This window comes from Mizuhopecten yessoensis, unplaced genomic scaffold (assembly GCF_002113885.1).
Source record: "Mizuhopecten yessoensis strain PY_sf001 unplaced genomic scaffold, ASM211388v2 scaffold716117, whole genome shotgun sequence".
In the NCBI taxonomy this organism is placed as follows: domain Eukaryota; kingdom Metazoa; phylum Mollusca; class Bivalvia; order Pectinida; family Pectinidae; genus Mizuhopecten; species Mizuhopecten yessoensis.
The window spans coordinates 137857-152585 of record NW_018479956.1 but is presented as its reverse complement, the minus strand read 5'-3'; the positions used below and the strand labels follow the sequence as shown (position 1 = coordinate 152585).

General features: G+C 38.4%; 1 protein-coding gene across 1 annotated transcript in view; it reads left to right on the top strand.

The window, feature by feature from the left end:
* The window catches only part of LOC110441749 (sodium/hydrogen exchanger 1-like), a 55473-nt gene that overhangs the window by 25302 nt on the left and 15442 nt on the right, over window positions 1-14729 (top strand). The window contains exons 6-9 of the mRNA XM_021484992.1: window positions 2423-2498; window positions 12055-12125; window positions 12937-13048; window positions 13643-13724. Coding sequence (XP_021340667.1) covers window positions 2423-2498; window positions 12055-12125; window positions 12937-13048; window positions 13643-13724 — 341 coding nt within the window. The remainder of the gene's footprint in view (window positions 1-2422; window positions 2499-12054; window positions 12126-12936; window positions 13049-13642; window positions 13725-14729) is intronic.

Below are 14729 nucleotides of genomic sequence, written 5' to 3'. Positions count from 1 at the left end.
ATTAGAATCGATCCTGGGGTCTGGCCACAACTCTAGGGACCTAGTTTCTGAGTCAAATCTTGGAAACAGTTGAGATCCCCACCCCATAACCATACATAAAATTGCTGGTCATGAAAAATCTAATATAGCTATGCTACAAGGATTGGCCTTGGGGTCTGGCATATTCCCTTGATCTCATTTGGAGAATAGTTTGCCATGATTGCTTAGGTATCCAGGTGAGCGATACAGGCCCTTTGGACCTCTTGTTTCTATAGATATAAAAACATCACAGGATGACTTTGTTGAGCTTTTGAATGTATTAATGTCGGTCCAGCTAAACATTGTTGTCTATGTGGATCACAATACGTTTTGAGCATGCACCCTTAAGATAATGATAGTAATAGTTCAAAACCACCAACATGCTTAAATCTTACTGATTACTGTTTACCAGTTTAAATGAAAATTGCCTTGGACTTGGTTAAATGCCACATTGTATGTAATATACCTTTTTTGTATGATTTTGGCCAAATTCCGATTTTGATTCAATAGATTCAAGTGAAGGCCATGCTATTAAGAAAGATTTTACTCACTGAGCCATCTGCATATGTTTCAATGCCTATTAATCCTGCATGTAATGGAAGGAATTAGACAAAAATAAAGGGGGTCTAGTTTGGATCCCTGTACACCACCTCTACAGTACAATATGTTGAAGAATAGTTTTTGTTACGTTACGTTTTTCATCAAACTAAAGCAGGCTGTTTGTCGACATTTTCATTTATTTTAATTTACATTTTACATTAATATGAATACCATAGAACTGTATGATCTACAAAGAAAAAACAGGAGATAATCAGATTAGGAAAAATTGTTCCTGTCATTTCATTTTGTCGACAGGATTTAATTTTCAATCAGTGTATCGATTTCATTCATACTGAGTCACGAAGGGCCAAGTGAGCTTATGGCATGGTGCGGCGTCTGGCGTCTGTTGTCCGTCCGGCGTCAACTTTTTACTTTAAACAACTTTTTCTCAGTAACCAAAAGGCCTAGGGTCATGATATTTTGGCCAGAAGCATGCTTGGATGAAGGGCTACCAAGTTTGTTCAAATAAATTACCTTCATCCATTTTCAAGGTCACAGGGGTCAAATATGTTAATCTTTAAACAACTTCTTCTGAATAACCAAGAGGCCTAGTGTGATGATATTTGGGCAGTAACATGCTGGGAGGAAGGGTTACCAAGTTTGTTTAAACTAATGACCTTGACCTATATTCAAGGTCACAGGGGTCAAATATGTTTAAAAACTTTAAACGACTTCTCCTGAATAACCGAAAGGCCTAGGGTGATGATATTTGGCAAGTAACATGCTTGGATGAAGGGCTACCAAATTTGTTCAAATGAATGACCTTCGCCTATATTCAAGGTCACAGGGGTCAAATATGTTGAAATCTTTAAATAACTTCTGAATAACCAGAAGGCCTATGATGATGATATTTGGCCAATATCATGCTGGGATGAAGCACTACCAACTTTGTTCAAACAAATGACCTTCACTTATGTTCAAGGTCAAAGGGGTCAATTGTCTTGAAAACCTTTAATTGACCTCTTTTGTATAACCAAAATGTCCAGGGCGATGATATTTGGCCAGAAGGATGTTGGCATGAAGGGCTACAAAGTGTGTTCAAATTATTGACTTTTGCCCATATTCAAGGTCACAGGGGTCAAATATGTTGAAATCTTTAAATAACTTCTTCTGAATTGACCTTGACACACTTTCATGGTCATATCTGGTCCACAGTGCATAAATCTTTAAAAGTCATCTTATCAATAAACAAAAGGTATAAGGTGGTGATATTTGGCAAGTTGCATTCTGGTAGGAAGGGCTATGAAGTTTGTTCAACTTTAAATGTCCATATTTGACTTTCAAGGTCACAGGGGTCAAATGTGATCCTTCTGAAGTCAAGACACTGATATTTTGCCTGTAGCTTTATTTTAGTTCACTTTTAAGGTTACAATTGTGAGATTAATACGAGGTGAGCGATGCAGGCCCATTGGGCCTCTTGTAATTGAAATACTTATTAAGGTGATGAGTTACGAACTTAGACAGGTGCTTTTGTCTGAAATGTCTACATCTTTCTCTAATAAGGTCCTAATAGGCCAGATAAGGTAGCAATAAAAGGATAAATGACATTATTCTTGACCAAGTATTAAACAAAGCATAGCTGAATCGAGTCGTTTCGGTACATATATAACAACTAATTGTTGATGAAGCTTCATCAGACAAATGACGTCACATATAAACACTTATTGGTTGTGCTACATGAATCTTTTCACAATCCATACTTACCAACCTGAAATAAAATGTTTAGAAATAGATAAAAGACATTGTCACAGTAATCATATTGTAATATTGATCGGACTTATACAGACATTTATTTCTGTTACAGGTGCTGGCTATATTTCAGGAAATAGGAGTCAACAATGTCCTGTATTTTTTAGTGTTTGGAGAATCGTTACTGAACGGTAAGAACTTAATTCCATCTCACCTGTGAAATTCAATAGTAATTTTATTTCTTAGCATATTTTGATCAAAAAGTTTCACAAAGGTCATACGAGAATACCTGAGATAGGTCCATATTTCATGGTCTCATCACTCTATATGGTCTTAAACAGTTTTTGATCACACTATCATAGATTTTGTGAAAAGTTTTATTTATTCTGTGCGATAATCTTTGAAGAAATACTTTGATTTTTTTATGAAATTTATACAAATGCCTTTAATATCAATTACCCGCAAAGTTTGATTTAGATCCAAATCTAAAAATCAAAATGGCTGCCATTGGAGGCAGGATCGAGGCACATGCCCTCAGTGATTTCTACAGAAGGGGGAGTGCGTACATATACCTCTATACATTTCTATGTTCTGCCTATATCACACTAACAATGCCCCAATTTGTTTCTAACACCCGGGGAAAACACTGGCACTCTCTAGGAATTACTTCTGTAAAAAAGTAAAACCTGAATTGCACAATTTATTTGTTTTGGCCTTTACGATAGTGCTGTACTGTTAAATAATTTCATTTGTACAATAAAAACATAAATCAAATAACAGTCAAATTGATTGGTAATAACTAAAGAAAATCAATAAAAAGACATTGCCAGATTTCAGATCTGTTATGGAAGTTTTTTAATGATTATAAACCACTTTGTTAAATTTGAAATAACTACTATCTCTATGCGTTCATATTAATTCTTTACCAAAATAATACTATTATCTGCGACTTTCTTTATTTAATAAAAACATTAAAAAGTTGTCATAGCTCTCCAACTTGATTGATTTTAATCAATTTAAATGATAAACTGTTGTTGATGAATTTGTAATTGAAGTTGATTGAATTTGAGTTTTAAACCCTTCGGCTGACATCACTCTTGCTCATTTACTTTCATTGAAATAGACTGGACTGCTGACAAAAACAGTGATCCTATCTTGTGTCTAATGTCTGAATTTCAAAACAATTCCTCTTTTACACGGAGCTAAACATTTGTGGTATAGTTATATTGATGTAATAACCGTGAAACAAAAATGGTACATGATTTGTCTCAAACTGTGGTTCTGTGGTGAGATGTAGTGGGAGGGTTTGATCTCAGATTGTTAGACAGAGAAAGACATTTAAAATGGGTGATTTTTTTAACTCATTCACCCCTGAAATTTCATAATGAACTATTCTGACCTATGAATTGGAAGAGTTCAAATGTGTCTTCAGGGGTGAAAGAGTTAAAAAAGAACAATAGTACCATATTTTCTCAAATATCTGATTACAATAAAACCACTGAAATCAAATATTTTGTTGGGTAGGAAAGTATTTTCAATATCTTTTATGTGGTGATTTGAGTTAGTTAAAATGAATAACCTTGACCTATTTTCAAGGTCACAGGGGTAAAAAATGTGAAAATATTAAAGTGACCTGTTCTGAAGATCCATAAATGTTAAAGAAACAATATTTAACTGTTTGTAACAAAGAGCTGTTAACGTGGTTTGAATAAATTACCCTAACCTATCTTCTATGTTGTCGGGGTAGAGTAATGATATTGCTTCTGTAACTCCATGTTGGTGTTAGAAACATTCAAGTGTGTCCAAATAAATGACGCTGACCATCATATAGGGTTTCCTTGGCTACAGGATTAAAAGGTATTAAATAAACAAACTGAAACACACATTGTACAGTTATAACATTAACATCTATGTTGCCGGGGTAGAGTAATGATATTGCTTCTGTAACTCAATGTTGGTGTTAGAAACTTTCAAGTGTGTCCAAATAAATGACACTGACCATCCTATAGGGTTACCTTGGCTACAGGATTAAAAGGTATTAAAAAAACCCACCTGAAACAACATTGTACAGTTATAACATTAAGCCTGTCGTTCAAATGAATGACCTCAACCAAGTTGAAAGTCTGTGCATGTGGAATAAAATAAGTAAAAATCTAACAACAGAAAACCTTTATTTTGTAGGAGAATGGCATTTGAACTGTATTGTTTTCTTGCTTTCTATCAAGTTTGTATAAATAATTATACTTTAACCCACTTTGAATGTCACAGATGTAAAATGTGTTTGCAAACATCTTAACATTGAAGGGGTGAGTGATGCAGGCTCACATTAATTTGCTTAAAATTGATAATTCCTTTTAACAAATGTGGAAAGAAACGTTGTTAAAAATACGAATTATAAGATGGAAATAATTATATAAATCACAATGGGCAAAACCCATTTATTGACAAATTAAGACTAGGGTCAATTTTTGTTTAGGGATATCAGGTCTGAAAAGATAGATGTGTGTGTCTCTCTTGTCCTTGGTATATCTGTCACCTCGGAGAGTAAGACTATCCCTACTCCACAACCTCCTGACAGCTATCGTGTGCCGCTGACCTGATCCGTGTCTACTTAAAGCTTGCATTCAATCATGTCGTGCGTCCAGCGTGTACTATCAGAATAATTGTATCCCTAAGGTGGCGAGACTTACAGACACTGTGGGATGCTCATTTCACCCAGGGAAATGAAACAGAAATTCCTGTTGTTTGTCAATCTTCTCCGGATTCACAAGACAAGAAAAACGTTATTTAGTAATACCCACGTCTCATACCATAGGGTTAATCTTTTACTGGGACAAATCAGGTGATAAATATTGGACTCTTCCGACGGGTCGTTATATTGTAGACAAAGGAGGGTCCACTTAGAACCACCACCAGCGGCGACATTAGTGACCACTCCAAGTACTGCTGTACATCCCAATCAGAATTAATTGATACTAAATTAAATCTAGAAATAAGGGCATGATTAGTTATAACATACATGCATTGCCAAATATCTGAAAATTCCACAAATTTTTGTAGAATCATCGTTTTGCCAAAGAGCTGAAATGTGTCATCAAAGAAATCTTAAAATAATCAGCTAGCCCAAAATGTTATCCTTTGATTAGGTCAAAAAAGGGTGTAAAGAATAATAAGAAACATAAAAAGGGGACAAAGGCATGGGAGGTGATGGGGGATAGGGAAACATCACTTTGTGCATGCACCCTTAACATTTACAATATCTGACTCGGGACTGAAAAAAATAGTATTTTTAATTAACTTCCTATTTTAGTGTACTGATTTCCTTTGATTCAAATTAAACTTGAATAAAAGTCATTGGAGCACATGGCATTTAATTAGTTGATAAGAAAGATCCATATTTACAGAAATATAAGAGAAAACTATATTTAGAGTTGTCCCTTTGCCTAGTGATCGGCAGCTCCAGAGGGATTTTCAGGGCGTAGGAAACTCCTCGAGGCTCGGCGAATTATGTCTCCCCTGAGAGATAGGGTTATCCACTGTATGGTTGTCGGGAATGAACTTGAAGTCTACCTGCATCACTCTCAAAGACATGTGCAATGCACTGTAATTAGGTCAATATGACCTTTATCTCAAGGTCAGAGATCAAATAGTTCAAATATTCTAGTACTATAATGTCCGGGCCATAACTTCTAAAACCATGAAGGATATCTTTATGAAACAAAAGGTACCATACTGTATTACCAATTGAAGGTGGGTAATATGCTCTTATGAGGTTCTGACTGTGGCTTTGATTTTAAAATCAAAGATGAGATGTATGCAAAATTGCCAGTGAGATCTTGTTCGGCCATCACAATTGTACTGTTAATGATGTTTTGATGAAGCCTGAAATTTATCTGTACAACCCAAAAATGTGAGCAGTATATTCTTATAAGTCTCAGTGACTTTCACCTATAGGTCAAAGGTCAGAGAAGTGCAAAATTCCTGTGGCTGTAGCCTTTAAGCCAATGAAAATATTTTGCTTGAAACTTTAAGGATATCTGCATCACCCACATGTGTGCGCTGTGCAGTATTTTGGTCATTTTAACCTTCACCTTTAAGTAAAAAGGCCAAGAATGCAAAGTACAGAATACAATTAGAATAAGATTAGTACAGATTGAAGACAATCACTGTCGTGGAATGGAAGCTTTGCAGTTATCGGACATATATGTTCTTTCTGATTTGTCAGTGTCTTGTACATGTATATCAATAGTTTCTGAAGAAGTGTTTATTTTTTATCCCCTCCACAACCCAGGTGGTAGATATGGTAATGCCCTCCATCTGTCCGTTCACCTGTCTATCCCTCTGTCCATCCATCCCTCTGTCCATCCATCTGTCTATCCATCTGTCCATTCATCTGTCCATCCATCTGTCTATCCCTTTGCCCATCCATCTGTCTATCCCTCTGTCCATCCATTTGTCTATCCCTCTGTCCATCAATCTGTCTATTCCTCTGTCAATCCATCTGTCTATCCCTCCGTCCATCCATCTGTCTATCCCTCTGTCCATCCATCTGTATATCACTCTGTCTATCCCTCTATCCATCCATCTGTCTATCCCTCTGTCCATTCCTCTGTCCATCCATCTGTCCATCCCTCTGTCCATCCATCTGTCTATCCCTCTGTCCATCAATCTGTCAATCCCTCTGTCCATCCATCTGTCTATCCCTCTGTCCATCCATCTGTCTATCCCTCTGTCCATCCATCTGTCTATCCCTCTGTCCATCCATCTGTCTATCCCTCTGTCCATCCCTCTGTCTATCCCTCTGTCTATCCCTCTGTCTATCCCTCTGTCCATCCATCTGTCCATCCATCTGTCTATCCCTGTCTATCCCTCTGTCCATCCATCTGTCTATTCCTCTGTCCATCCATCTGTCTATCCATCTGTCCATCCATCTGTCTATCCCTGTCTATCCCTCTGTCCATCCATCTGTCTATCCCTTTGCCCATCCATCTGTCTATCCCTCTGTTAATCCACCTGTCTACCCCTGTCTATCCCTCTGTCTATCCCTCTGTCCATCCATCTGTCTATCCCTCTGTCCATCCATCTGTCTATCCCTCTGTCCATACATCTGTCTATCCCTCTGTCTATCCCTATGTCCATCCATCTGTCTATCCCTGTCTATCCCTCTGTCCATCCATCTGTCTATTCCTCTGTCTATCCATCTGTCTATCCCTCTGTCCATCCATCTGTCCATCCATCTGTCTATCCCTCTGTCTATCCCTCTGTCCATCCCTCTGTCTATTCCTCTGTCCATACATCTGTCTGTCCATCTGTCTATCCCTCTGTCTATCCCTCTGTCTATCCCTCTGTCCATCCATCTGTCTATCCCTCTGTCCATCCATCTGTCTATCCATCTGTCTATCCATCTGTCTATCCCTTTGCCTATCCCTCTGTCCATCCATCTGTCTATCCCTTTGCCCATCCATCTGTCTATCCCTCTGTCTATCCATCTGTCTATCCCTCTGTCTATCCCTCTGTCGATCCATCTGTCTATCCCTCTGTCCATCCATCGGTCCATCCATCTGTCTATCCCTCTGTCCATCAATCTGTCTATCCCTCTGTCTATCCCTCTGTCTATCCATCTGTCCATCCCTCTGTCTATCCCTCTGTCTATCCCTCTGTCAATCCATCTGTCTATCCCTCTGTCCATCCCTCTGTCTATTCCTCTGTCCATACATCTGTCTCTCCATCTGTCTATCCCTCTGTCCATCCATCGGTCTATCCATCTGTCCCTCCATCTGTATATCCCTCTGTCCATCCATCTGTCTATCCATCTGTCCATCCCTCTGTCTATCCCTCTGTCTATCCATCTGTCCATCCCTTTGCCCATCCATTTGTTAATCCACCTGTCTATCCCTCTGTCCGTCCATCTGTCTATCCCTTTGCCCATCCATCTGTCTATCCCTCTGTCCATCCATCTGTCCATCCATCTGTCTATCCCTCTGTCCATCCATCTGTCTATCCCTTTGCCCATCCATCTGTCTATCCCTTTGTCCATCCATCTGGCTATCCCTCTGTCCATCCATCTGTCTATCCCTCTGTCCATCCATCTGTCTATCCCTCTGTCTATCCCTCTGTCCATCCATCTGTCTATCCCTTTGCCCATCCATCTGTCTATACCTCTGTCCATCCATCTATCTATCCCTCTGTCTATCCATTTGCCCATCCATCTGTCTATCCCTCTGTCCATCCATCTGTCTATCCCTCTGTCCATCCCTCTGTCCATCCATCTGTCCATCCATCTGTCCATCCATCTGTCTATCCCTCTGTCCATCCATTCCTCTGTCAGGGATAGTGGCAACATAATTTTATCATTTTCTTCAAAACTGATAACACAACGGTTTGTTTGGAGATTTGTTCAACATGTCGGCATTTGGAAAACATATGACCTCTCAAGCTGGCATGATATTGATATACGACACACGGTTGTATTCCATCTGTCTCTTTCTCTATAGGTCAGGCTCATGATTTGTTTATGCTGTTGTAGACTGATAAACTGTTAGACCAAATCTAATAAGCCATTTGAACATGGAAGGATCAAATCTGATTCAATTTCTTGTCTCAACTCTCTGTCTTAAAGCATATTTCCTCAGATCATCTTTGCTTTACAAGCTTTCTTCTGTAAAACAATGACTATGTCTTGTCCACGAACTTCTATCTTGAGAAACTGTTTTTCATAGCTGGATATACCTCAATACATCACGGGTACAGCAGATCTTCCCCTTAATGGTGTATAAATCTGAACAGTGTTCCTTAGAATGTCTGTCAGTTTCATTCCCGAGCATGGGACAACGCGTATAATTTTATCAACAGTGTCCGTCTCGGAATCCAGCATGGAGACGTATAATGTAATTGGGACAGAACAGCTCATGCAGTGCTTGTTGCGGTGTTTGTTGAACAGTTTTGAGTGCCTTTGGTTGACAATTCCTGTCATCCACGGCTGACGTGTGCAGGGCGCCGTGTACCAGGCCGTGTCGCCTCTGATTGGATTAAAAGCAAGATGTTTGCAGACAACTCTAATCTGACCTACAATGAGAGCGCCGTGTCTTTGTTTTGGACACGTCCGGTTGACGGGGAAAACGACAGTAGGGGAAATTAATCTAATCAGTGTCAGTATGAAGACTCAATAGCTGATAATACAAAGTACATATTGTGACGTTAGTTTTCTATACAGAATGGTATACCTAGATGACAGCTTGTGAAGAAGTCCTGATTGATTAACATCTATGACCATGCTTCATAACATTGTAAACCAGAAAGTCGCTATCGTAAAATCAGACAGATTAATCCCTACAGTTTGAAAATCCCGAACAAACCACCAGTTTTCGTATCAAATTCCCCACTCAAAAACCCAGACCAGAAAGGCATCATTCTTCCCTCGAACTATACCCGAGTGGAATAAACTCCCACCTGACATTATTTCGAGCCCCACAATGGAATTATTTAAATCAGCCCTCTAACGTCACCTTTCAAACGCAAATTAGACCATCTCGTATCTTTTAAAAACAATCTCTTTCCATGTTTCACTCCTCGTCTGACATTTTATCTTCAAATTGTTGAAGTTGGTCAGTACCATTTAGAAGAAGAAGTATACCAGCAAGTAGAACGAAGATTACATCTTGGAATAAACCTACAAAATTGAATACAATTTAGCATAAAGTTGGCATTCATAGGCAATATGAATGTTCACTTGACTAAGGCAAATTCATTGACAGGTGTGGATGTTAAAATTGCCTTTTTCCAGTTAGCATCCATATTGCTAATAAATGCCATCTGGAAGAAGTTGGCAGTTCAATTTAAAAAAAATGTGCCTGCTAAATAATCAATATACCTTAATGCTTAAAACAAAATTCCACATATTTGCCATTTTGGATTTTGTTTTCAGAACTTGCTTGTTTGGTTTCATAGTCAAGAAAATTCTGCCACCTACAGTAAATGGCATTGTGCATAGGTATATTAAGTTTAAATGAAACATAGATTCCATACTGGCCGGAATATTATCTGCTAATACAGTGACCAATAATGCACACCTTTTTTACTGGTACTTATGTGGAAATTTAACTTTGAGGTAATTATCTGTGCTGCTCTGACCCAACAGGAACCCCAACTCTAAGGGGTTTATAGTCACAGTGGTGGTCTTCACCATTACAACACACTGTTATCTCTCACTCACAGTAGGGCTACATCCAGCACTGCACATCACCAGTCATCTCTCACTCACAGTAGGGCTACATCCAGCACTGCACATCACCACTCATCTCTCACTCACAGCAGGGCTACATCCAGCACTGCACATCACAAGTCATCTCTCACTCACAGCAGGGCTACATCCAGCACTGCACATCACCAGTCATCTCTTCTCTCACTCACAGCAGGGCTACATCCAGCACTGAACATCACCAGTCATCTCTCACTCACAGCAGGGCTACATCCAGCAACAAATCTCAATCACAGTAGGGCTACATCAAGCAACAAATCTCACTCACGGCAGGGCTACATCCAGCACTGCACATCGCCAGTCATCTCTCACTCACAGCCGGGCTACATCCAGCACTGCACATGACAAGTCATCTCTCACTCACAGCCGGGCTACATCCAGCAACAAATCTCACTCACAGTAGGGCGACATCCAGCAACAAATATCAATCACAGTAGGGCTACATACAGCAACAAATCTCACTCACAGTAGGGCTACATCCAGCAACAAATCTCAATCACAGTAGGGCTACATCCAGCAACAAATCTCACTCACAGCAGGGCTACATCCAGCAACAAATCTCACTCACAGGAGGGCTACATCCAGCAACAAATCTCAATCACAGTCGGGCTACATCCAGCAACAAATCTCACTCACAGTAGGGCTACATCTAGCAACAAATCTCAATCACAGTAGGGCTACATCCAGCAACAAATATCAATCACAGTAGGGCTACATCCAGCAACAAATCTCAATCACAGTCGGGCTACATCCAGCAACAAATCTCACTCACAGTAGGGCTACATCCAGCACTGCACATCACCAGTCATCCCCTTCAGTTTAATATCGGTGTTTGAAAAGTATATTATGACCACTGATGACATAAAAGGCTAAAAGTCGAGTAGGAAAAACACTTCTGCATTTTTTGTCTGAGGCTACAGACAGCAGTGTCATTGTGCACATGCCCGAGGAAGGTCTCTGTTAGAGTGTTCTGTGTGATAGTGTAGATTGTCATATATCCCGTTGAAATTGTGGGAGTTGTATAGTAACGATACAGCAGTGGTCCATCTCTCTGTCTCACCCACCCACATAAAGCCTGATAATCACTTTAAAATGATTTCTCTTGTGTTTTAAATATTTTTCAGGTTGGTAAGATTGCATATAGTCTTATAAGTACAATTGTAGAACCTGTGGAACGTCTATATGTGATGTTTTGATGACTAGAACGATATGTAATCCATGTCACCATCAACAGACAATGGACTTGTAAAGCAATTACACTAAGGTATAAAATATGCACAAGTTGGCAATAACATTGCTATCTATTCCACTACAGTGTAAGTGTATGTACAGGTATAGATGTTATAAATAGACAAAATGACGCATTGATCCAGCCACCCTTTGTAATATCAAGGTTAGTGTATTGTAATGTCACTGGTTATGTAAATCTGTTTACTAGTTTTACTGTGTTATAGATGATGTAACTCAATGTTTCTCCTCTTTCATTACAGATGCTGTCACAGTTGTACTGTATAACACAATGAAAGAGTTCAATACGATGCCCTCAGTAACTTCGGATCAGGTATGGTTTTATATGGCAGTCAATGCAATATCAGATGAATGCTCCATAAAGTTTGATAAAAATCATGTATAGTTTACGAATGTTTTTTGAGTGATGTCAGTAACAGGTGTTTTGGTTAAACCTTTGGTCCAAACTTAAATGTCCCGCCGATCATCTGTTATCTAAACTTCCAGCAACTGTTCTCTTAATCGCTACCAAATGTTTCAACAAAAGATCAGAGCTCAATGTTATACCAAAGTTGTGTGTAGTGTCAAGTTTCATTCTTATCTTAGTTCCAGGGATAGAGCCTACGCTGTTTCTCTTATTTAGGTTCGGTTGGTTCTGTTTAACCCTTGCTTGGATACCACCCGGTATGCAGGGCAATCGAAGAATAGGGAAAAATAAGTATAGAAGTCTATCGCAACACGCTCGGGATAAGTTGAGTTTTATTACATATGAAACATGATGTTCAGGCGAACACCAGTAGCGTTTCCTTATAAATAAAACTCAACTTATCCCAAGTTTGTTGGGATTGACTTCTATACTCATTCTTATCTTGAGGCTCATAATGTTATGTCAAAGTGCAATCAATGTGCCTCTTGCTTTTACCTAGTTAGTTTGGGCATTATGCATGCCATATGTGTCTCGTGTATGACCTCGTTAAGCCTTTTAGGGCTCTTTCATTGAGTTATTTCAGACAAGCAGGCCCTGTATGCCTTTTGCTATGAGTTATTTCAGACAAGCAGGCCCTGTATGCCTTTTGCTATGAGTTATTTCAGACAAGCAGGCCCTGTATGCCTTTTGCTATGACTTAATTAGTACTCTGTTTCAGGTTTTCCTAGGGTTGGCAGCCTTTTTTGTGGTCAGTCTCGGAGGTCTTTGTATTGGAATCATGTGTGGAGTCCTGACTGCCATCGTCACCAAGTACACTGTTCATGTCCGAGGTAAATATGTCATTCATTATTAAAATTAAAATTGAACCATAAATTCTATTAAATCTTTGAATACTATATTTCTATTCTCTACTCTATTGACGTTCGATTGGATTCAAATAAATTTGAAAGCTTTGCACTCAAAAATATTTTAATCTTTTTTTTTAAGTTCAGTGTCGTATCTGTCATGAGATAAAATAAGCATTTGAATTGTTTTCCTTAAAATTCTATCATAAATTTGAAAAATTGAAGTTGAAATGTACCAAATGTGGACAATATCAATGCAACCCTTAGAAATTCATAAATAAATTTGAGTTATTATTCAATTTCTGAAATGATTGACTCATTAAAATTAGGTTGAAAGGTTAAAGAAAAGGATGTTAAGTTGACAGCGCAGTCATTTCACTTTTGGTCCTATTTAGTTCTGTAGGTATCCTGTTCCTCGAGGCTCCACTTTATCCTATGTAAGCTTTACTGGGGTCATTTATCTACAATATAGGTAGGTGTTCCTTATATCTACAATATAGGTAGGTGTTCCTTATATCTACAATATAGGTAGGTGTTCCTTATATCCACAGTAATGAACGTTTGTTTTGACTTTTCCAGTTGTAGAGCCGTTGGCTGTGTTTGTACTGGCTTACATCTCCTATCTGATAGCTGAGCTCTTCCACTTCTCCGGAATTATCAGGTATCCAGCTTTACTTCATGTTAAAAATGTCGGGAAGTATGACAATACTAAAATTGTAGTTATAAAAGGTTTTTTCCAATACAGATTAGATGTGATCCTCTACACTGGACTCAACCATGTTTTCAAAAGTCACGTAAACACTATCTAAATAAAAGTCTAATTTTAGACATCACTTCTTTAACATTATCATTTGTTAGCTGTTTTAGTTCCTCAGATTAATCCAGCATTATTGAGTCTGTTTATAAATGTATTTATTGATGGTTCTAAAACCGCATGAATTTGCTGCATTTGAAGTAAAATGAAATGTTTCCAATGTTTGTGGATTAAGTATTTCTTAATGTCCCTAGCTGGTACCATGTCTGTAAGCTTTTCTACATTTTAGGACAATTTGACGTGTTACCCTACAATTTGCACATCTGTTGCTGAAAGTAGATTATTCAGTCTTCTAAGCTGCTACAGATATCACAGATCCTAAAATCCAGGTTATTTTCGTTTGGTTGCTCTGTTTTGGACCTGTTACTGTCAGTATATCAAACCTGACATAGTACTCTTACATGTCTGTATACTCTTAATGATTACCTGTTAACAAGAATTTTATATAAAAATAGAAAATGTGTTCATTTAAATTATTCTAATATATGACAGGGAACATTGAATTTCCCATTTTAAGCTGTGTGCTTCTTTTGTCTTCAGTTGTAAGGTTGATTTCTACAGTCACTCCAAGATCCTCACCTCATGGTAAACCTCTTCTAGTGCTTCATCATTGTATTATACTTGTTTTCCCTATGCGTTAGGTTGATTTCTACTGTCACCCCAAGATCCTAATCTCATGGTAAACCTCTTCTGGTGCTTCATCATTGTATTATACTTGTTTTCCCTATGCGTTAGGTTGATTTCTACAGTCACCCCAAGATCCTCATCTCATGGTAAACCTCTTCTAGTGCTTCATCATTGTATTATACTTGTTTTCCTTATGCGTTAGGTTGATTTCTACAGTCACTCCAA